The sequence below is a fragment of the Phaethon aethereus genome, assembly GCF_964289735.1.
Source record: "Phaethon aethereus genome assembly, chromosome: 17".
Lineage (NCBI taxonomy): Eukaryota > Metazoa > Chordata > Aves > Phaethontiformes > Phaethontidae > Phaethon > Phaethon aethereus.
The window spans coordinates 12,486,838-12,511,431 of record NC_138593.1 but is presented as its reverse complement, the minus strand read 5'-3'; the positions used below and the strand labels follow the sequence as shown (position 1 = coordinate 12,511,431).

The window sequence follows — 24,594 nt, the reverse complement described above, 5'->3', positions numbered from 1 at the left end:
GTGCTACAAAGGGACTGCTACAACAGACTGTGTTGTCAGTCGAAAGGATTAAAACATGAACTCATCTGCAGGGAAATGGAACAGTGAGATAAAACAAGGGCTCCTCACAGCACAATGCAGGTCACCTACAGCACTGAGCAGATGCCCACTGCTGTCTGAGCTGGCTTAACAGATCCTTTAATGTTGATATGTGACTAAATCAGACAGGTCAGAAGCCAGGAGATAGTATGGAAAAGGACAGATCACGAAAAACATATAAAGACATCTTCACGTGTCTTTTACCAGCACTAGCAGATTTGCAGTCAACTTACTGGCTTCAAATTATGATGGTACTTCAGAATTTTATCAGTGAATGAAAAAACAGTCTCAGACTTTGAAGGAAATGTTCATTTTTATTTGGATGTTTCTCTCTTCACATATTTATATTTATCATGAATAATTTACCAAAGTAACAGCTCATCATGGACCTTTTGATGTTTGCAAAGCCACAGCCCACAGTTAGTCCACAATGAAAACTGAGAGTATACAGCTGTAAGGGTAAAACTGCAAAGTTATGTTTAAACTAAGACATTTCTCTCACGCTACCTATTACAGCATCAGCGTAGACTAATCCCAGTGGTAGAATAATAGCCCCACAGACATGGCTGTTTCAGTAATACGGACAGAAATACAACAGCAAAAAGAGTGCTGATCCACCATTTTTAAGGAAGGGAACATGCATCCTTCCAGCCATTACACTTTCTACTGTTTCATATGCCACATATTAAACCCTGTCCACTTCAAAAGCACAAAAAATGAGACATTCCCTGTTGTGCCCTTACTGGTTATATACTAGAAGAAATAATGACAGTGATATGAACAGACTTAAGGAAAGGTCTAAATTAATTTTTGATGTGCAATGTAATGCAAATACATGCAAGTTGGCCAAAAAAAAGCCAACAGGTATTTAGCCTTTGATTCCTGAATGTTCGCATTTATTTATGGTAGAGAGTTAAAGGGCAGCTAGAGCTCTTGATTCAACAATTGTGCCATGCACAGATGTTGACTTTACCTGTTTTTCATGGAAAAGAAATAATTTTCAGACAAGTTGTCTCTGTCTTCTTTATAAGTCCACTCACTACTGTGCCTTCCATGAGAAATTGCAATCAAAATTATTCTTGTAACTCCAATAATATAGCAGCTCCCTTTCTAAGGAAAAGTATAACCCTGTGAATATTTAATATGTATGAAAACCAGTAAACTGTACCTGATTCAACCTCATTAATTAATAACACTTTTGCTAGGCTCCCACTGAATTCTACTGGAGTTTAGGGGCCCTCATGTGAGCTTAGTCTTTGTCTGCTGGATAAAGGTTTTTAGTTTGTTATTATCCAGCACTGCCTGAATGGAATTTATGAACGTTCTATGGTACTGTCAATAAAGAAACTTACTTCAGAGCTAGGAACAACTGTCTTTATGATAGCTTATTACAACAATTTCCTTTGCGTAATGTTGACAAAGAATTTGATCCAAATACTCATTTTGAATTGCTAAATGATAAGTAGCAGTAAGCAGCCTAAAGCAGCCTCACAAATCTCTCCCTTCTCATTTCTTTTTATGCTTAAGCAAGTTTAGTGCTTTCAACATGCCTGTACAAATTGCATCCATCTATAAACTCCACTATACAAACATTATCACCCAAACAGCGCTAGGAGATACTAAAATATCTAAAACCAAAAGCATAATGGCTGCTTCCCAAAGCCTGACGGTAAACCTTCATGGTACAGCTGTGTTGGGGTCAACACAATGAATTACAATAGATTTTTTTTTTCTTTTTGCACTTCTTGAAACTGTAAGAGTCCTGCATCCCTTAGTACTGCTTAGTCATCTGCTATATGATTTTTATCTGTTTTACTCATTATTAATTTTTATCCAAATTTTCTGTCGCTTAACAGTAGTGTATTTACTGTATTTACTGCCATCACACACATAAGCATTCTGTATTTGTAGTTTCCTAGGAGCTAACCAAAAAAGCTTAGAAAGGATTCTCTGAAGATCAAACAACCAGGGCAACTCTTATATCTCACCCCATTAAGGATTCTCTGTAACAGAACTGCAATATAGAATAAAAAATATGGCTTGTCTCTTAACAGTAAGCACCAGGCACAGAGTTCTGGTCCAAAACTTGAAAACCCCAAACTGTGGAGGTATTTGGGTTTAAGGCCTCAAAAAAAAAAAAAAAAGTAGAATGTTTTCTGCAACTGAAGTTCAGGCAAAGTAAAAAAGACAGTTCACCTCAGTTCACTATAAATAGAGGCTTCTAAGCAAAGACCTATCCATGCAAAGCAAATTTGGACACTGAAATGTACAAAACGTACAGAAGAAAGGACTGATTTAGCAGTAAGGCTGCAAAGAGGAAAAGCTGGAGACACTGGTTTTGTTTGGTATTGCTGGCTGGGAACAGACATGGAGTCATTTAGCTCCAATAGCTGCTTGGGTGACACAGATTTTACAACTTACTAGGAACAGGAACCAATAGTGTAGTTCTATCTCTGTTCCTTCGTAGCCATGGTCTCTGAGTTTGTGAAGTGTTGCTAACTGGCCTGACGATCATGACAATGAACAGCAAGCAGAGAATGGATGTTCCCAAATACTTGTCAAGACCAGGTGACCAGCTACAGAATTGTCTTTAAAAATAAATGGGTGGATTAGTTTTCCCCTGCTTCCCTGTAGAAGAATAATTCTGTACAAGTAGTTATTACAACAAGCTTAAATACTACTTTTTGGAATATGGGAGGCCTCCATCCAATCCCATGTGTCCTATCTACAGGTGATACCCCTTTTTGGGAAGGGTAGAGTCAGAGCATTGAGATACGTAACAGAAGTACCAGCCCTGCTGTGTATACATAGCCTTAATCCCCCTGGGCTTGCTTATTCTATTTGTAAAGCGGATGGATTTTACTATAATGAGATATTCTGATGAAGTATATGAAGAATTTTAAATTAGTGTGCAATGGATACAATATGAGAATTTTAGTCATTGAATTACTTGATTTTCAGTTTATAGTTTTCCCTTGGGATTACAAGGTAGATAGGTTTACTGTTCTCTCGGGAAGGATAAAGTATAGCTAAATGTTGGAAGATGTTTGGGAGGATTTTTTTCTTCAGATAGGTAGAACTCAGCTTGGAGCCTTACATGGCCATTGACTGTTACTGTGACCTCCTTCCCTGAAAGGGGTCTTTAAGTCTGGTTGGAGAAAAGTTCCTGCGAACATCTTGTCTGCTGTGTTCAGAAAGGCTTGGGTCCATGATCTAGCCAGAGAACAGCAGTTCTTTGGAAAAGTGTAAAAGCATTGCTTACAGGTCTCCTTTGTTATTTCTAGAGTCCTTTTTTCTGCTTAATAACCCAGAAGGGTTGGAAACAGAGGCAATGATAGGCAGCTGTGTGACCATACTGAGAAATAACAGACAATTTGTTTTAGAAAGACACTGTTTGCATTACTGTCAGGTTACTATTCCTCCACTGGGCACACTGCACTCTTAAAAATTTTCAGTTACTCTTTTTTTTTCCTAAGAGTAGTTGGGAAAGAGCAATGTGCTCATTTTTGCCATAGGAGAGCATGATCTCTGAGGGGTCTGGAGAACAAGTCTTATGAGGAGTGGTTGAGGGAACTGGGGTTGTTCAGTCTGGAGAAGAGGAGGCTTAAGAGGGGAGACCTTATCATGCTCTACAGTTACCTGAAATGGGGTTGTGGTGCGGTGGGCATTGGTCTCTTCTCCCAAGTAACTAGTGATAGAATGAGAGGGAATGGCCTCAAGTTGCACCAGGGGAGGTTTAGACTAGATATTAGGAAAAATTTCTTTACTGAAAGAGTGGTCAAGCATTGGAACAGGCTGCCCAGGGAGGTGATGGAGTGACCATCACTGGAGGTGTTCAAAAAAACATGTAGACGTGGCACTTTGGGACATGGTTTAGTGGGCATGGTGGTGTTGGGTTAACAGTTGGACTTGATCGTAAAGGTCTTTTCCAACCTTAATGATTCTGTGATCTGAGGTTTGCTGAATGTCACCAGCTCTGCTGCATAAGGATTGACTGTGCTAATCAAACACAGTCCCGTGTAAAGCTAGTCTGGTGACACATTGCCACATTGTTCGAGCAAGAACTGGGATTAAAATGCCTCCCTCACCTTACACCAAGCTAGGGAAGCGTAGCCTATCTGACCACACTCTCAGGCCAGTAAAAGGTCCCACCAGCTCCTTCTGGCATGACTCTACACTTGAGAAGAGTTCATAGTGCTCAGGATTTGCAAACTCTTCTCTCTTCGTGGAGAACCAATGAGGAAGCTCCTTGTATCATGTTGTTTGGACATACATGTTAGTCCCAAACAACCTCTGAGCATTAAACTATCATTTTTTATCTTCATATGGGCTTTGACTTGTGTGTGCAGACACTGGAACTTCTTTCCAGAACCACTGTGAGCCATGAACATGTCTTTGAGGAGAGTTCTGCCAGCCAGCAATATAGCAAAGTGTGGTAGAGAGGTCATATTTTGCCTTACAACAAATCCTGCTGTCAAGCTATAGCACCCTCTGAAATCAGCGGAAGACGACCTTTAAATAAGATATCTTAAAACCGTCATGCCTCTAGCCCATCTGCTTTGCCCATCAAGATAAGCAGTTTATCCAGCATCTTGCCTTACTTGTATCACTGGGAGAGTCTCTGTTCTGTGCAGAGCAATCAGTTTCTTTTTCAAGATTCAGCTTGAAGCGCAAGGCTGTAAGCAAGAATATTGGGTAGTATGACTCATTCTCTTGGAGGGCTATTTTTATGATTGTTCTCTATGGAACTACATTTTAAAACTCCCAGTTAATGTTCTTAAATAATTTTCACAGCTTTCTGCTAAGCCATCTCAGGACAGTGGTTCTGAGGTAAGAACCTTTCGCATGTTCTCCAGTATATAACTATCCTCCATCCCTGTAGTCTGTGAAACCAAAGTATTGGCTGAATACTTCCTTCTTTTTCTTTACCTCAGTAAGTGGCTACAAGTCAGGGCCATTTAAAATTTAATCAATCTTGTCCTAACAAGATATGCTACTTGGATTTTAACCCATCTTCTACATAAAACAAACCACTAAATTCAGCTACAGTAACTGCCTCATGACAGAACTTTTGTCTCAAGAACCTTTTAATGAGCTCTCATTATCACAAATTGCCCCTGAATATCTATAATATCCTTTGTAGCTCCACACATCTCACCACTTCCTGTCTCCTGCTTTCTTTACAATCCATTAGCATCCCTTAGCAGCCTCATTTGAACAATTAGACTTTACTATTTCTAGAAATTTCTTTACTATTTCTAGAAATGCATAAGGAGCCTCAGGTTCTCCTGTTAGGTCTGTGTCTTTGAGAGACCTGGGAAGGGATTCCAGAGCCCAGATTTCTCCTACAGTTCATGGTCCTCAGAGAAAGATTTAGTGCAGGTTGTTGGCCTGATGTGACTGGTAACTCTATCAGTCTCTGAATCACCCTCTTGGAGGTCCCCTATAAAGGTGCTTAAACTAAACATCTAACTGATGTTAGACAGTAAGAATCTACATCCTTTCCTCATATGCCAGTTTCAAGTCTCCCTGGTTAATCTCAGCACACAACTTTGCCTTCTCTAAACAGTTGATTTGCCAGCAGTTTTTTATTGTGCTTGTTTATGTTCACCATTAATGGCTCAAATTGCCCTGAGCGAGCTGGATGTTCTCATTCACATGCCTGATAATAGGTTCTTATTTACCTGTGAGCCTGGATGTTCTCATTCATACGCCTGATAATAGGTCCTTACTTACATGTGAGTGTTCCAACTACAAGCAGACAAACTCAAACTCATTAAGCCACTACAACGTTTCCTTGAAAGTGTTCTCATGGATTAAAGGCTTGTGTGGCCCTGGAAGATGCTGATCCCTTGCAAAGGGTACGTCCACGGTGTCTGTCACTACTGACATCAATTCTAAAAGTAATTTTGTGGTGTGATGCAAACTGTGTTTTCTGAGCTTGTCTGGTGACTGTGTTTGAGGTCCCCCAAGAACAAACATATCGGAGATTTTACTGCTACAAAGAGCTTGTGCCTGAACGCTAATGGGTACATTGGCAAGCAGATGTAACTTGGACTTTCTTACTCTTTCCTAAAGATATGGAAGTTTTTCTTTTGACAGTTTGATAGATCAGCAGATTCTCATTCCATGTTATATTCCAGGCATGCAGCTGAGAGATGATTCATGTCTATGAAAGTAAAAATACATTTCTTATGTCTCTACTGTGTTGACTGCATTATATCTTACAGGATGACTTCCAGAAGCAAGAAACCATGGCTCCATTCAAGTCAATTGCAAAACTCCCAGTGACAAAAGTAGCTCGTTCATAAAGCTCTAAGGACACCTCACTGTCTTCTGTAACTTTAATTAATGAAATGCTCTCATGAGGAACCAGGCAGAACAAGATCTCAACTCCAACCTTCATCCGATCTGAAGTCTCTCCATTTTGCTGAAGTTCCATGCAGGTATAAAGCTCTTTTTTCTAGTATCACATGGTAAAAACAGAGCCTGTTCCTTTCTGAGTGCAGGCTGTCATACTTTTCTTCACCAACTTCAAAACCATGGTAGAAGCAGATCTTTATTTACTTGTTTGGGTGTGGCTTTTCCCCCCCCCCCCCCCCCATACATTAGGTTTTGGAAATAATAGATCCGTTTTCTTGTTCCCCTTCCTGGATCCCCCAAAGTGGATTTCACCTTACAGATGTTTAATAAGGACTGAATCACTTGCTAAAAATCTGACAAAATACTCTGGGCCTGAGGCACCAAAATACTTTCAGTTGGTTATTTTCTGCCCATCTTCAATGTTTTTTCTAAGTTCAGAGAGTCACTGGGGCTAGAGATGACAACGTCAGCCCCGATCAAAGGAAATGCAGACTTTACGCCACTTGCTCTTGGAGCTCACTGACACTAGAAATGAGAATCTAAGAACATAGCCAGGTTGTCCGCGGAGGTAATGCAAACTCGGCTGAAGCCGTTTAACTGCAAACAGTTAAAAATTTTCGGAGGAGCCCGGGCCGGTCGCAGGCCGGGTGTCTCCGGGCCCTGCAATGCCAGCGGTGGGGGAGGCCCCTCGGGGCAGGGCAGCGGGAGCCCGGGGAATCCCCGCCTGTCTGCGGTCGGTCGCAGGCGAGACACGGCGCTGCAACCCCACCCCAGTTTCCCTTTTTTTGCGCCCCCCTCCCCCGCCATGAATTTACTGCGGGGTTAAAAGGCTTCGCGTAAGAGGAGCTGCGGGCCGGCAGCCCCCGCCCCGCTGCGCTGCCTGTCCCGGGGAGGTGTCGCGCCGGGCGGCTCCCTTGGCTCGGCGCCGCGGTGGGGTCACGCCTGCCCGGTGCGCGGCGCTGGGCTTTCCGAGCTGCCCGCCCGCCCGCCGCAGCCCCATGTCCGCGCTCCCCGCCGGTGCCGACATCAAGCGGGCTCTGGAGAACAGCCCCGAGACCAACATCGAGGATGAGCTGCCCGACGGGCCGCCGCAGCCGCGGCCCAAGAACTACCTGCTCCTCAGCATCCTCGCCTGCTTCTGTCCCGCCTATCCCGTCAACATCGTCGCCTTCGTCTTCGCCGTCATGGTGAGTAGCACACCGTCGGGTGCCCGAGCGACCTGCGGCTCGGGGCTGTGTGTGTGGCGGGGCGACCTCCGGCTCTCCGTGCCGCTCCCGCCCGGGAGCCGCAGGAGCAAAGCGGGACCGGAGGAGCCGTCAGGGTAACGGGCATGCAGCCGCCTTTGTAACCACTGTCCCTGGCGCGTCTGGACAAAGTTAGGTGAGGCGGCGAGCCTGAGGGCATCAGCGGGTCCACTTAGCTGTCCCAGCAGCAGATTGAAAATGTGGAGTGAAAGGTAATTCAAATCAAGTTTTCAGTTATCAGGCTACACAAGGGAGGGAGGTTTATCCCAATTAATGGGATTTGTTACATTGACTAACTTGCACGCTGAATTGCACATAGTATCTATGTGTGAAAGTGGCAACTGGGGAGTGGAAATCAGATTTGCAAAGAAACATGTATCTCATGATTAGCTGAAGTAGAAATCACAAGTGCCTTTTTTCCAGTGAACGGGTTCTTCCACCTGATACTGTTTGCTAGAATTACACACACAACAATAACGATTGTAGGTTGTTGGCAAAAGCCCTTATAAAATTAAGTAACGAGTACGCTGAAAGAACAGCCGTACTCCTACAAGCAGCAACTGATTTTCATAGTCCTTAACAATCCAGCAATCCTGATAACTTCAAAGGGATTATTAGAACAGAATCTTCTTTGAGTTAAAAGTTGCAGAGTCAGATCCAGACTTTTCTAGTAGCATACATGATCAGTGTGATCAAGTAATACTGCAATGTATATGTGCTCTTTAGGAGCTGAAAAGGGTTTAAAATATGTTGTCTATTTTCATCCTTTTCTCTGACAGCCAAGCTGAAAAGGTAAGTAAAAATACAGTTGATTCTTTTTGCAATTAAGTGTGAGAATAATTAACTATATCTAAAATACACTGACGCACACTCTTAAAACTACTAAGATTGATCAGAAATCACACCTAAATATTGGGATACATGCATAAACTTGAAAATTACTTAAAGGAGCTGTTCCAAAGCCATCTTCACAAGCTTTTTTGTCAAGAGAGGTATTATCTGTCACTTTATTTTTTCCTATGTGTTTATTTTCTTTGTTGTTAACTTGGGTACACAACATACTCTTTTCCTTGGTTTGAGAAGATTTGGTTCTGCTGGTACCCAGCATCCTTTCTGCCTGTGGACACTTACGGTGCTATATAAAGTAATGAGAGCTGATGATCTGGGGCTGTGAGCATCTGTTCACTGTGACGGTGCTTTTACCAAAGCACTGGGGCTGCACAGAAGTTAACTGTCAAGGACAGAATTTGGCCTCTAAAGATTTTTGCACCCCATATGGAGAAATCTCCACCCACACCCTAGTTCATGCAGGCATTTGGAGTCAGGCTTAAGTAACTGTCATCGGGGGATATGTAGAAACCAGGGTGGGAAGAGCACTTCCTGAATGCTAAACAGTTTGTGCGGGTCTCAGCTGCCCACTCTCTTAAGGGGGGAAACAAAAACCAAACCAGTAATCTCCCCTGTATGTGAATGCCTTCTGTTTCAATATCATTCTTATTTTCCATGAAAATAACATGTCCAGTTTCCTTTCCACAGGCTGATTCCCCTGCCTTTCCAAGCTGCAACCTGTAACTGCTCCACTAACCTCAACTCTAGGCTCTGCATTTTAACCTATGCTGGTTTTATTTCCACTTCTGCTGGGATCTACATCCTTCCTCTCTTTCTCAGCTTGTTTCCTAGATTTGCTAAGGGTTAGCACTGAGATCCAGGAGTGGGTTATTTTCTTGCAGAAAATACCTTTATAGTCTGCAGAGCTTGCCTGAAATCTTGTGCCAGAAGAGGTAAAGACCCATGAGAGTGTGGTTCTCTATACATTTCTACTTCCTAGAATGGGCCTGGAAGGAAAAGTCCTGTTTGCTTCTAGAGAGGCATGGTTTGGCACCCTGTTCGCCTTTGTAATGTCCTGTTTAAGTGCTCTCACTTCACACAATGTTTTCACTCTGAAAGTAGAGTCTAGGCTCTAACACACCACCAAATCAAATGACAGATTGGTCTTCAGTCTCTTCTGCTGTCCCATTTACAACTCCAGCACTGGTTTCTTCACTTTCTCACCTTTGGAGGTACAAACCTTACCATTTCAGATCTTACCTTCTTGACGACTATGTTTTTAGAATCAACCTCTCCCAAGTTCTCCCTATTGTGATAGTAACCTTTTCTTGTTCCTTATCTCCTTTGTGAAAGAAATCTATTTCTCATGATAGGGCTAAGAGGATAGCTAGTAGAAAGGACGGTTAACAGCATGTGTGTTGATAATATTGGCATTACAAGATCTGTCTCCTCAAAGTAGTTACTGGTCACTTGCAGGCGTGAGGGTTGCTTGGCAGGTTTAGCAAATGGAGATCTGTTTTCCCTATGGTCCTGGACAGGACTTCTGGCTGTAGGATTACTGTTCTCCTCAGTACTATTCTGCAGTTCTGGCCAGATGCTGTCAGTTCTGCTTCCTGTTGCAGCAGCTGTATTCAGTTGCTGTATGATTAGTTGGCTCGCGCAACCCCAGAAGTGCCTTGCTCAGACTTTCCCTATTCTGTCTCACATGGGTGAGACCACAGGCATCAGGCCAGGAGTGTGGGGTGCAGGTACCACAGGAGGTCAGGAGTCAGGAGGCTCATGTGACAGAAAAGACTTCTCTGGTGCAAGGTTGTGGCTAGGTAGTGTGTCACTGAGCTCTTTGGCTTCTTATCTGCAATCATGTCTTTTTCCCCTATTGTGAACCCAAAAGAAGTGGCTTAGGTGGGCTGGCTGTATCTGACTCATGGAATCAGAGCTCAGAGGGAGGCTGTGGGACACCTCTGAAAAATGAATCGGTTAGATATTTCTAATACCAGCACTGAGGTCTGACAGTTGAATGAACTTTGGCTTTTCTCAGTACAGCACCTTCAGTTGACTTCATTTCAAAGATCTGTATGTCAGACTAGTCATCTAATTCCATGAGGCCTTAGATTTATAACAATGTCAAAACAGTCTCTCAAACACCATTTCTCCCTGATTGTTTGCTCCTAATTCTCTCTTTATGTTGACACATTTCTGTTTAATCGTTTGCATGTTTCAAACAACATACATGGTCAAGCTGTGACAATCTTGGCTGATCTGCTCTGATAGCAACAAGTTCTTTTGGCTGCATTTGTTATCCTTGGATTCAGATGCCTTGTCTGTATGTTAGGTTCCCTAAGCAGACAATGAGCCAGAGGGTGGTAGAAGTCATGGGACAGCAAAGGATGGAACTTGCTTTCTGAGGGGGTCACCTCTTCTAATTGGGATCCTAGCGAGCCATGTACAGTGTGTTGGCTTTGGTCAGGTCTGTGACTAGCATAGTGACCAGTGTTCCTGTGCAGCTGTACTTCTCTTTAGTTAGAAAGTTTATTTGGAAAGTTTATTATTTATACAACTTTTTTTTTTAAGTAGCCTGTAGGTACCTGGACACCTAACACCATATGGGACAGCTTGTACCTACTTCAGGGGTGTTAAACAACAAGGCTCAGCAGCTGTTCTTGAGCATTTTTGCATGGCCTTTATCTTTGCAAACTGTTAAACTTTCCCTCTGCAGCAACACTTCCAACTAGTCCCCAGAGACACAGAATCCCAGTGTTTGTTTGCATGCTGCTGTACAGCCTGCAGAGCAAACTGCCCTTTCATTGTGTGTTGCTCATCACTTGTCTCTTTCATTTGCCAAAAAGCAAAGATCAAGCCCTATTCTGAATTGCTCCCCGAGTGCCCCGTCTTCTTTCTCCTTCCCTGAAAGTTGTTCACAGTGAGGAGTCATACTGAGCCAGCATGTCTGATTCTTCCTTTGGTGCGAACTAGAGAGTGTCTCATTTCCAGGCACAGCCTGGCTCATGGAAAGCCTAGAAAATGTTGATTAAAGATTTGTAAGAGATGTAGAGGAGGATTTCTGAAGTAATTCAGTTTTCTTTCTGCCTTTGCCATAAACAGTGCGCTGGGAATGTGGAATAGAAAATGCACATTTAAAAGGATTAATAGTTTGTAGCTAATTCGGCAAATTTCCCTTCATATGAGGTTAAATTGCTTCATTGTTGAACTGAGAATATCTTTTATAAATAGATGTGTGTGAACCTGATGAAGTCACTGAGATTGCTCAAGTAAATAAGCAGCTGTAGAACTGTGGCTTTAATTTAGTTTATGACTTCATAGTGAGCGAGGTAGCAGAAACTTGAGAAATCATATGGTATTAGGTTGAAAATGGCTGAAATTTGTTTTAAAAGTTGAACAGACCAAGCGTAGCACACAGATGCTGTATTCTGTGTATATTGCCTAGCCCTTGGAAATAAACAGATGTAACATTTAAGGCTTTAACAGTTAATACTGTCTATGTCTCATGTTGAAAACTGGAAGCTTGGTCCAAGGGCCCTTTGAAGCAGTTGGACATAGATGAATTTCAGAGAGCTTTGCACCAGACCCCAACCACTCCCCCAAACCTCTTATTTTCTTGACTGCTGTCTAAATTATGCTATTTAATTTAAACCTCTGAATAAAGAAACTTTTGTCTCTTCCTTGTCTCTCCCAAATCCTTTTCTTTATCATTAATGCTGTTTCCCTCCTCTTTAGCGTGGATTTGTATTAAAATGACATTATTTATTAAAGTGCACAGGGTGAATTATTTATGCAGTACCTGCAGAAATCACATGGACATTCTCCAGGCTTCCTAAGTACATTAGTAAAATTGCACGGAACTGCAAGCTGGTGCCTCCATGCCTTGCTTACAACTCTCTCTCAATCTTGAGACCACATATATGGGGAACTGAGTTTAGAGTCCTAGATGTCATGGAGAACGAAGTCAGGGCTGGGGTGTCAGTGATGCTTCTCCATGTGTCTCCTTGTAGCCATAGTCACATCCGTAGCGTTGACAGAGGCAGGAGGAGTCGACCTGCTCAAGACCAAGCCAAGCCATGTTTCTCCTGATACTCCTTTTATTGATCTTCCCAAATGTATTTTGAGAAAACTTAAGAAAGCTTTTCTCCTGTAGACAGGACTGCTGAAAACAGTGGAGTAACTTAGGGGACCTTAGGAACTGCGCCAGCCACCCTTTGTAACAGGAAGCCACACTGGTGGAGAACTGGAGGTGACTGTGCCTCAGCACAGCTGCTGGTTTTCTGCCTGAATTAGGTGTGGCTAGCCTGATACCCTAAGGGAACAAGGCTTGGGCAGTCATCCTATTTGACTATGTGTTTATGTCCATCTCTCATTTTCATCTCTTCCCTCTTTCCCCACTCTATCCTTTAAGTCCACTAGCCAACCTTAACAGAATTTGACAGCAGAGCAGAGGTATTAGTGATATTCTTTAGGGAAATAAAACAGAGAAATGTTTTGGCATGTAGGCTTCCAGGAAGAGAAGAAATGCACCCGTGCTCTCTTTAAGGGCAAGAGTGCATCAGCAGCTCAGCCTTTCTTAGACACCAGAGAATAAGTACCTGCACTTATCCTTGAGATGCAATTCTAGGAATACAGGCTTCGTTGCTTTGGGACTGTCTTGGCAGGAGTGATCTTACGGCAGTGCTAACACCAAGGATGCATCTAGCCCATTAACTTCTGTGTGCTCACTAATCGACAGAACACACACAGATAATGTCCCTAATTATTTTTCTGCTTGGGAAGAAAGGCTCTACAACAATGCTTGGTATACTTTGAAGCTCATTCCTTTTCTGCTCTCCACAGTCTCAGGTCTTCACTCTGTTGAATTAGCTGTTCTGTCCTTGATACAAACAGTGATTCATAACTAAAGCACTTTTGTAATAGCACTTGCTAATACCTCATGCAGTCGTTTTCATTTGATTAGGTCCCCATATTTCTCCCTCCACACCTCCCATTTCTGCAATGCTTCCTGGAATACTTAAAAGATACTAAAGAACAGGTTATGACTAACCTGATTCCTTGAGGAAGTATGCTGAGGTAGTTCAATAGTGCAATCTGATAAAGAAATATGGTCTTAATGTCATGATTTATGAACTCAAACTCTCCTGATAATACAAAATAATTATTAGAAATAATATTCTTTGATAGCATCTTATTCTTGGGAAAAGGTTACTACAAGCTGTTAGACTCGTACTAGAATACTTTAGTGTCCTTCACTGAACCTTTTCTTTTAAAAATGGTGATTTCTCTCTGTATCCTTCTACAGTACCAATGTGCACTGAACTTAATGTTATTTCAAAGCAGTCACATTGGTTTGTGTACAGATTTCTTTTAAAAATGTGGTCTGGTTAAAACAAATTAATTCAGAAAATCCTACAGTCTGTCTCACAAAAGACTGGAAGATCACCGTGGTCCTATCACACCTTGCAATCTCTGCATGTAATGAATCTGCTAAATCATGGGTGGATAGAGATAAACTCAAGTCTGTTGAGATAATATCCATATGTCTGATGCGTACCTCACAATGTATGTGATGATAATTATCAGCGTGTTCCAAAAATACAAAGGGACAGACTTTCTAGCCCATGAAGATGGCACTCAGATGTTTTGTTCAGATGATCTATATTTCTTTGGTTTCGTTTTTTTCCACCACCAGCAAACTACCTATTAATTCTTCAAGCTTAGTTTTGAAAAATAAAACATTGGAAAAAGAGGAAATTTAATAAGCTCCCTACTTACCTTGGACTGTTGGCAGCAGATGTTTATTTTTACAGAGAGAAATCACCACTTTCTGAACTCCCTTCTACAGTACCAATGTGCACTGAACTTAATGTTATTTCAAAGTAGTCACATTGGTTTGTGTACAGATTTCTGTTTAAAAAAAAGTCACAAACTCTCTGTTTCTCTTCTACAGGCTTTAAACAGTTATAATCAAGGAGATATAGAAGGGTCAAAAAGACTGGGTCGTAATGCACTCTGGGTTGCTGTTGCATCAATTATCATTGGCCTTGTCATCATTGGAATCTATTGCGTAGTTCATTTCACAACGGTAAGCAAAATGCTACTAGTTCCAATGCAAGCAGTTCCCTGTACATGAGCTTCAGAATAAGAAACTAAAGATTGCCAGAACTGTCTACTAATGTTAAAATTTAGGGATGCATGCATGTTTTCCAAAAGAACAATTTTTACTTATTTTGCAATTTAGAAAATTCTGTTGTCTGTGGTTAAATGTAAATGACTGTGTCTCAGCAGCAGTGGATTTTCTAGAAACTCTTGCCGTTCCCATAGTGTTTTTCCGATTTAGGCCATTTGCTGGCTTTTTTTTCTGCCCCTCAGTTTCACCATGTGCAAGACCAGGTGCATAGAGATCCTTAGATTTCAGGTAATAAAGTCCCCAGGTGATAATTTTCAGTCTCATAATCTGTCCGACATATCTTTTAACTTTTTAAAGAGAAGAGTGTCAGTTACTATTTTACTGTTTGATACTAAGGTGACCATAACTCTATGAAAAGTGACCACAAATGTAATTTTGGCTTGGCTTGCTGTGGGAGAAGGTTGTTCTCTCTCAACGCTGTGTACCTGACCTGCCTTTGTACACCTGGAAAAATAGTGAAGAAGCTCAGCAAATGAATCTCTGTATACACAGTGGTTACCCAAATGGATTATAAGCTTATTTAGAAAAGAGGACAAAAGTAATTAGGGTATCTATATCCTTTCTTAAGGTTGTGCAGCAGTATGTTGTTTTCTCTATAGTAATGTGCACTTCCTATTAAAATAACCAATTTAAATCAATTTATTGGCTATTTTGGTTGGAGAGCCTTTCAGTACACCATAGAAACTTGTAAGTATAAACACAAATGACCTCATCCACCGCTGAAATGCAGATATCTCCGGGGGGTGGAATGGAGTAGCTGGTTAAACACATACGACATTTTCAGACAAAAACTTGAAGTATGTCATATTGAACTGCAAGGAAGTTAGTGGCAATGGGGTTCCTTTCTGTAGGATATTAGTGGATGGTGCCGCAGAATCAGAAGTTTACTGTATATTCATTAATTCCCCATGCATTTTGCAAGCATGAATCTCTCTCTGGTTCAGCTTGTGTTCAGTTTGTTCAGCCCTCACAGATTTAAAACCAAGTCACTTCAGGCTGAGTGTGCCAAGGTTTGTAATTGACAGCAGCAGTAAATTCCTGTGTTCACTTCTAGTACCTTACTCATCATTTCTCAGACAAGGATAGCAGCTCAATAATCTTTTTTTTTTTAAGTAAGAGGAGAGAAGGGCAGCATGAGGAGTGGCAGACAACACTGACCCAAAGCAGTCACGTTAACCAGGGCACACAACCTGCATTTAGTTGTAGTCATCACTTCTGCTGCAGTAGGGCCCTGTGTGCTGAATGTTTGAATGCTGCTTTGTCCCCACTGCCAGATTCTAGTGGTAGCTAGCACTTTACATCTGGCTAGTATTTGTAAGCACCTCTCTCCTACCCTCAAGGAAATGAGCAGCAGTAAGTCTGTATAATACACCTTTCTGCTTTTTCTTAAGTTTTGTCTTTTGAGGATTTTTTAAAATTGGTTTTGGTTTGTTTTGTTGGGTTTTTTAAAACGAGAAAAATGACTATGTGAGATGGAAGCATTGCCAGGAGCCTAGAAGCCCTCAGCACACTGCTGGGATATTAATTTCTGTATTCAGTGAATAGTTTCCATACAGGTCTCTTGGGCAAATGATGCCTTGAGTTTTGTGAGAACTCAAGGTTTACTGGATTCACCCTGCTCCCTGGCTTTCCAGTCTCTTTAGTGCTCCCCTTCTCCTTCTCACCTATCACCCTCCAAAGAGCCCTTGCTTCTAAGAAAGCATTTGATGGGAGCAACAATCTTCATTCTTCTAATGTGAAAATGAGTGAACAGGAGCACCCAGCTGGCTTCTCTATCCTCCATGCTCACCTGAGTCCCCTTTGTTGCCTTACTCCTGGACATCCATATTTTATACTAAATTGTTTTTGGGTTTGACGTGCCACTGGTGTGGATGGTGTTGCATGCTCCATGCAGTTATCTTGCATCCATTTGTACCATGGTCATGGTTATTTACTAACAGCCACTTTGCGCTCTGCTAATGTGTTGTGGTTTAGCCAAAACCAGGACATAATGTGAAGTGATTGTAAATTACTTCTATGATAGCTTTAATGTATATGCTTCAGTATTAGTAAGCCTTAATAGAATAATATGATAGTCAGCCCTATAACTGATTTATTTGATTACAATTCGGCACACATTTGATGTTTCCATGACCTACACATGCATTTTCCTGGAAGTTAATTTAGACTTCTGCAATAAGCTTGACCCTTCCAGGATTCATTACTGTGTGTTTTATCCACATTAAATTCATCAGCTACCATATTACCCAGTTGCTCCTGCTGATATTCCTTATGGCTTCTTTTGGCCTTCAAAGGATAAGAAGTCTCATTGCAAATTACCATTGGGCATATCCCCTTGTATTCTCCTTCCATATTCTTCTGTGTCTCTCCCTAGAGCTTGTTGTTACCGTCCTACCATGCCATATCTGATCTGTGTTAGTACTTTATCTGTTCTCCCATGACTGCTAGAGCGTCTCACAGAGGATGTTAGTTGAGTATTCATAAACTCATTGATAAATCTTCCTAGCTCATTCTGACTTATCTGTTGTTCTACTGACAGTATCAGAGATGCAAGGTGTAATGAGTTTGAGGGCTGGGTGAGCCTTGGGAGTTCTTCCACAATGTCCCAGGTCTGAAATCTGGAAAGCAGCAAACTTGAGACATCCAAGTCAGGTTGGCAGTAGGGAATCTCTATCAGTTGTTATACAAGTTTTCCTCTTGGTACAGAAACTTGGTTCAGGCTCAGCTGGCTCTGAAGTCTCCTTCAAAATAACTCCTCACCCTCTCCTGGAGGGCTGGCTACACATTTCCTGGAAATGCAGATCTGTGAGACAAAAAGGAACCTCCCTTCTCCTGCCAGAAGTGACAAACTTCAGGCCCTCCCCATCGTGGAAGTCTCCATTCAGCTCTTGTTCAAGTGTAGTCTTTAGTTGTTCATCCTTTGCTTTGTGGAGCTCAGGCACTCTCCTCTGCAGAGTCTCTGTGAAGACCCTGTTGGTCTCCTGTTTGTACACCCTGATGGTCTGCAGTCTGCTCACCTCCTCCTGAAGCCCTTTTCCCTGGAGACTCAGTGCCTCAGTCAGAGTACAGCTCCCACCAGAGACCACTGATGTCCCAGCCCAAAAGACAGGCAGCAGGCACTCCCTGCGGCTGCAACCTGGACAGCTGCATCCCTCTTCCAAAGCTCCATCTGGGTCAAGGCACTGCCAGGCAGTTGCTCCAGCAGTTTTGGGAATGGTGCCCTGTGGCTTGTCACCACCATCGTTGCACAGTCCCAAGCAGTCCCGTGCTGTCTTCAGCAGAGTTTCTGGGTCTCCTTCTGTGCAAATTCACAACTTAACTGAATTGTTAAAAACAGTCATAGCTGCTCTTGAGCATCTCTTACTGAAACCACTGTGAATTGAGCACTGAAATACTTCTCCATTTCTTCTCTATGAATGGTATTTCTAGAACACCAGGTCAATGAGGTCAGTGCCTAACTTGATGAATTTCAGTGGCCTCTGAGTATCAAAACCCGCATGTCCTATTAAAAATTACAACCAAAGTTACCCATTTGTTCCCACATCTCCTCTTTGTGCTTTTCAGGTACCCAAACCTACTATGCATTCTGTCTTGCTTAGGAAAGGGGTTAAGTCCTGTGCTTTAAGCAGAGCTGAGGAGGGCTCACATGGTACTCCACATGCCTCAGCCAGGAGGAAAACATTTATTCAGGGGTGTTGAGGGTAGAAATGGTAGAAGCTGCAGAGAGAGGAAGTGCAAGAAATTCCTGTTTTGAACAGTGACACTATACCCCAAATAATACCCCCAATAATACTGGTAGACTCAGGAAGAGGAAGACCCTTTCACTTTTCAGAAAATTCCTACCTCTGAGCCCCAAGCTTCCTTGCATGCTGCCTTTGGTTTATTCAGTTGCAAAGCAATGTTAGCACAGGAATAACAGCAGGTGACACCGATGTCAGCATGGAAGAAACAGCTTTGACTTTTCATTTTGAAGATTTACTTGGTGCTAAGCCAACTCTGGAGACCCTCCTTTGTCTTTAACACTGGCATGTTATCTTTAGCAAACATATATTAATCTCTGTAGTGATACACACACACATAGAGAGAGAGAGAGAGATATATATATAGCATGGAACAGGGCCCATCTGACACTTGGGAACCATCTACCTTCTACAGTCATGCCATCACTTGCATCACTGGACTTAACAGCCCAGCAATAAAATGTGTCTGTCTTCATCAGTGTAAACTGGTGTGTTCCTCATTATGCTAAGGACTCACTGAGTGTTAAGCTGTGGTGTGTGCTGAATTTGGGCTGTCCCCTATTCCACACTAGGTCAAATTTATTCTTACTCCACCCTGTAACTTTTACCCTCTCCTGTCAGCTTCTCCTGCACTCCTACTTTGCCAGACCTGAATGCTGAATTACATTTCCACTGCTTGCTCAGATGAAACTTAAACCAGTATTTGTGTCACTGCTGAGTCTAGCCCTGCATATGTGCCCGTAGGCATCTTGTCCATCAAGAACTGCAGCAAGAGAAGGGACGTATTTGTCTTCCATAAGGAGACATCACTACAAACTGAAACAGTGCAGAGTTGTGTGCCATAGCCTGCATGTGGCCTTAATCTGCTGTAATATGCCTGGTTAGAGAGTAAGATGGCAAGATATGTAATGACAGGCAACACTCATCTGTGAACCACATCCTGAATCCTGCCTTTAGTTCTGATGTCCTTGTCTTAAGAAAGATGTGGTATACACCCACACACACACAAAAAAAAAACCACCCACCAAACCAAAAAACATCAAGAAAAAGGGCTGCAAGGTATGAGAAAACCTTTATATGTGGAAAGACAAAATAGACACAATCTCTTTGGCTTGGGAAAGAAAGACTTGGGAATCAGTAGTTAAAGGCAGTGAAATAAAGAGTGATTATTTTGTCTCTTCTGAATGAGATGAAGGGGCATCAGAGGAAAGCAGCTTTAAACAAGGAGGAGGTACTTTTCCATGTGACATACAATGCAGCTGTGGGATTTATTCTTTCTGGTTGCTGTGGATACAAAAAATACAAATGTTTTGAAACAACAACAAGTGAAATTACCAAAAAAAAAAAAAGCTTAAATGCAAAGATGCAGATATAACCTCAGTTTCTAAGCTGCAGATTGGCAGAGCTGGAAGGCAGTAAAGGGAGAAATATCATCTTGGACTTAGCCTTTTCTTATATGGTCCCTTTAGGCATTTGTAACACATCATTGTCAGAGCTAGGATGCTGTGAAGATGGCTTTTTGGTCCAACCCACTACCACTATTCTTATGCTGCTTCATGAAGCCTGTTAGTAGCCTTTCCACTGACTTGAATGGATTTGGAGTCAGCCTTCCTCTCTCTTGCTAAATATTTTGATCAGCAAAAGCTGATAATTTTGTCAGTGAATGAGAGCTCTCCAGTAGTTCACAATTTGTGTTTTCAGAGCAGTCTCCAAATTTTTAGAGCAGATTCCAAATTCTGTTTTGTTTTGCTGTTTGATAACACACGATGCTTGGTGTCTTTGGATTTCATTTGAGTCCCACTGGCAGATTCAGGGAAACATAATCCAGGGCTGGAACCTCCTTACATAATTGAAGGAGACCTCAGGTATCGCAAACCCTGTTCTTAACTGGGTTAACATGTCATATTCTACCACAAGAATCATGCATTCTTATTCCATTGCTGGGTTTGCTGCATAGCCTGTTGGTAGTCTGAAACAATATGCAGTTTCTTACTTTTAGACAGCAGCACATACTTTTAGACTATCTCTAGCATCTGAGTGACGCTTGACAATGCTGCTCCATGCAGAACTAGAGTTCACATGAGTTTTGCTTCCCCATTGAGACACAAAGCATAGCATGTAAAGCCCATGTCTTTTGCGCACCCCTCTAGTGGTTCTCTGCAGCCTAGGCAAGTAGGAGTGAGTCAAGTACAAATGTGGAGAACTAGTAAGAGGTGTTAGAGTTAGTGTTCACTAGTTAAGTGAAGTAAAGACATAAGCTTTTCTGTAGAGCTCTGACTGAGATAGCGACAACTTTAGTATGAGGAAGGGTAGCCAAAGTACTGAAGGAAAGGAATGCAAGAAACTCCTGCCAGTGGACCAGTGTCCAAGACTTTTTTTCATTCACATAAGAAGTTTGTGGACTCTCTTTATCTTGAACCCCAGGGCCACAGGCAGGGTAGAATTATCTTCTGGTAATAACTTATGTGAGAAGGATAGTCATATTCGGTGACTTTGGAATTTCATGCAAACCATTATGATATTTTAATGTGTTCATAGAGGAGTGTGAACTTCTGACCCCTTCTTTAATCTCACTTGATCTAGAACTTCACCCCAGGGAAGTCACAGAAATACCACCTATCAGCATGGCTTCGAAAGAAGATGGAGAGACAGCCAGGCTGTGCAGAAAGTACTAGCTTATACTACTTAATAATCAGTAGGGTCTTAAATAAAGCATATATGCAGTCATGCAACATTGGTAATTACTGGTAGAAGAAAAAGGAGTAAGCATTTAGACTATGTACCAGGGACAGATGTATGCATATATTTTTCTTACTAACTTACAAATAATTCTTCAGGGGGAAAAGGCATGCAAGATTATTTTTGGTATCTCTGCTGTCCCCTTCCTGAGGCTCTTAAAAGCCTTTGCAGCCATTTCTCTGAGTGACTGTCTCTCCTTCAGAGAGAATAAACTGAGAGTGAGTATGATGACAGGAATTACACAGCCAGCCTCCAGATCTTTACATTGCCAATCCTGTTCTCTCTACCTTACCATGGGGGGGAAAAAAAGAGCTAAGGAGGACTACCTGCTTTTCACTGCAGGGATTGACCTGGAGTGCCAGTAACTGGAGCACAAAATCTGAAGTCAGGGCATTCCTATTGTCTTTTACCCACATTAATTCTTGGTGTCCACCTAGCCAGTGAGCTCATACTGTTGCTTTTCTATCAGTAAGGCTGCTAACTTATTATCTCCTTGATACCCTACCTCTTTTTACTAGACTTGTAAAAACGTAAGAGCATAAAGTCCCGCTGCCTGTTTGTCAAACACGTTCAGTCAGCTCAGAAGCTGAGTCGTGGGCAGACACGTGTAGATGCACTGAGGCTGAGGTAATCACGTTGCCTCTTTTCCTTAGCAAACCACATTAAAAATTCTGGTCCAGTAGTTCCATCCGTGCATGGAGGAAATGTCCCTGCCATAGATTCTGCCTAGTGGAGTCCTGAGTAGAATCCAAGAGACAACGAACAAAGAAGTTAATGCTGTCTGCAGGATATATTTACTGTTTAATACCTCATGTCCTAGATCCCTCTTTAAGGAGGTGCGTGCTAGAAGGCAAATGCTTGATGGAAAAGATCTCGGGACTCTAGCAGAGAGCCCAGCATCTAGAGACAAGCCAGTGAGATCAGTACATCCATAAGTAATGTCTGAGACCTAGCCCCAACACAAGAATTTGAGGGAACTTCTCAGATCTTTCCTAACGCAGATGCACAGGAGAGGTTACGCAGTCCTTTTAAAACATCTGTCATATATTGCTGTTGTATTTACCAAGCTGTCTACTGCTGAAAGTATTGTTCTTGCCTGACTGTTCCATGTACCACTTCAAGGAAGCAGAGATGCTGTTGACCTCATGAAACTTTGTCAAAATAAGAGCCCATTTCCTGGCAGTGAAAGATCCTAACTTGCATTGATTCAGGTAACCCAGTTTAAAAATTCAGTTTGGATTGACAGATCACCGGTGCCATTAGAAACTTAGCTCTTTGATTCAAAACTATATTGAACCACTAATCTACAGGGATGTTTAAGAGAACAAGTGCCACTAATGTGGCATAATGTATCCATTAGATGTGTAGAATTAATAATTTAAACTCACAAGGCAAACTCTGTCTTTTCCTCCTTTAAAAATATGTATTTCTGTGTCCTTGCAGCATGCTATCTGAAGACCGGGACTACACTTGGAGGGTATCATCATGTAAATCTCAGGAGGGGAAAAAGAAGAGGAGAAGGAAACCCTTCATTCCAGACTGTTAGATTTGACCCTCAAGTCTGCAGAGGCATGTTCCTGGTGGATGAACTGATAGTCCAGTTAGTTAATCAGCATGGCGTAACCAGGTTTTCAAAATTATTTATTTATAAGGAATCTCAGTATAAAGCAGCATTTTGTCTTTTACCCTAATGTATAATGAGATCTTGCCCTAACAACTCCCTTTTCTTTCTCATTTACATGGAATGTTTGCTGGATCCATGATGTTCCTTGGCTGACCCTAGCCAGACAAAGCCAACATATCTAGACTGTTTATAGTGTGCGGTATAAGATCTGATGCAAGCCTGCTGAAGCTAGTAGAAGAACTCCTGTTGCCTCCAGTGGGTTTTGGATCAGGCCATTAAGGATTTTTTTAATTCCTTTAAAATAGTCTCAACACAATCGTAACCATGGGTTTGTGATTTTATCCTGCTATGTGATTTTATAATGCCGTGGGCGTACTCTGATTCAGCAGCTGCTTTCTTCTGTCATCCTCAGCTTTTAGGTCTTTACCTTGGATTTTTAACCACCTGGGACCGACTTCAATCACTTGATTGTTAAGAGGCACTCTTCTTCCATAGCATCCATATTTTTCTTAATGATTTTTTTGTTTTGTTGCCTTTCATTGTTGAACTCCCTTGACTTAGCTCTAGTCCTGCATTAAAGTTGCACTGATCGTATTTTCCTCTTTAAAGTTCGCATATGTAAAAAGTTCCTATTTTTTTATCTGACAAAAGATCTTCTTTTTGAATAGATGTTCTTCATCCTTTTGTTATTGTTCCTCTAGCAAGTCACATAGTTTCATTGTGTTTTACTTTGTTCATGTCTTTTTTTGTTTAGTTCATCCTCTCATCTTGCTATGAATAGTTTATACATCAATGCAGTTAGAGATGGACAGACTTTTGTACCCTTACGTAGTTACATAGGCTCTTGCTGATCCTAAGATACTGTTCAGTGAACAGCCTTAGATTACAGAACTGATGGCCTCTGAATTACTGCAGTTTCTTGATAGCTTATGAAAATTTAGCATGGGACAGCCAATTTTTATTAGCTGAAAACTGTTTGAAGGAGTGTATTTGTTTTGTTACACAGATACTCCATGTTAAAAGGAGTAAATTCTGGTGAGCGTTAAGACAGACGGATAGGTCTTTAATGGTTTTTGCTCCATTTGCTTTAACTTACTACATCTTCAAGCAAGCTATGCCAACTTATGCTTACTCTCCTTGCACTAATGTAAGCCTGGACCAACTACCCAGAAATGCATGGGAATTTAGCGGGTGCAAATGAGAAAAGAATCATGCGTGGCAAGAGTACAAATACCTATTTAAAAAAAAAAAAGTCCCAGAAACCTTTACATGTTTAAAGCATATGCCTGGAAATAGCATGTATTTTCTGTGTCTTGATACTATACTTTTAATGTGCTTTTTTGCTTTTCTTTCTGCCAAATTCTGTTTTTCATTGAAGTCAGTGATGCATCACCTATCCTTAATTACTCCAGTATAAAACTTCATGAACGCTGGTGAAATCAGTTGATTTCTTCAGCATTTACAGTGATCGAGTTTGTCCACGTGGGAATCTTGCCACTGATTTTGATGATCCCAAGAATTGGCTGTTCTGTGAACTCCTCTTTGGTTTTTGAATACTATTTCAATGGTCTGGTATGTCTTGTGGGACTTCTAGTAGCTTGCCTTATTATCAGATATGCTAGAACTGTCATTGAGAAATGGAATAAAATTACTTTTAATTCATGTCCATTCTGGTATGTGGGAAGTGTCTTTCCTAAGTTTTGTTGCTTCTTCTATTTTTAAAGAGTAATACCCCTTTTTCTAATCCCTTGGACAGTTTCAGAATAAAGTGATTCAAAGCAAAAG

At 41.7% G+C, this 24,594-nt stretch overlaps 1 protein-coding gene across 1 annotated transcript; it reads left to right on the top strand.

The window, feature by feature from the left end:
• Positions 1-7,339: 7,339 nt before the first annotated feature.
• Positions 7,340-24,362, top strand: TMEM233 (transmembrane protein 233; the record flags this gene model as incomplete). Its single annotated transcript, XM_082007608.1, is given in 5 exon segments — positions 7,340-7,628; positions 14,467-14,601; positions 24,169-24,243; positions 24,247-24,268; positions 24,271-24,362. Coding segments are annotated over 5 exon segments (513 nt in total). The 5' UTR covers positions 7,340-7,439.
• Positions 24,363-24,594: the final 232 nt, after the last annotated feature.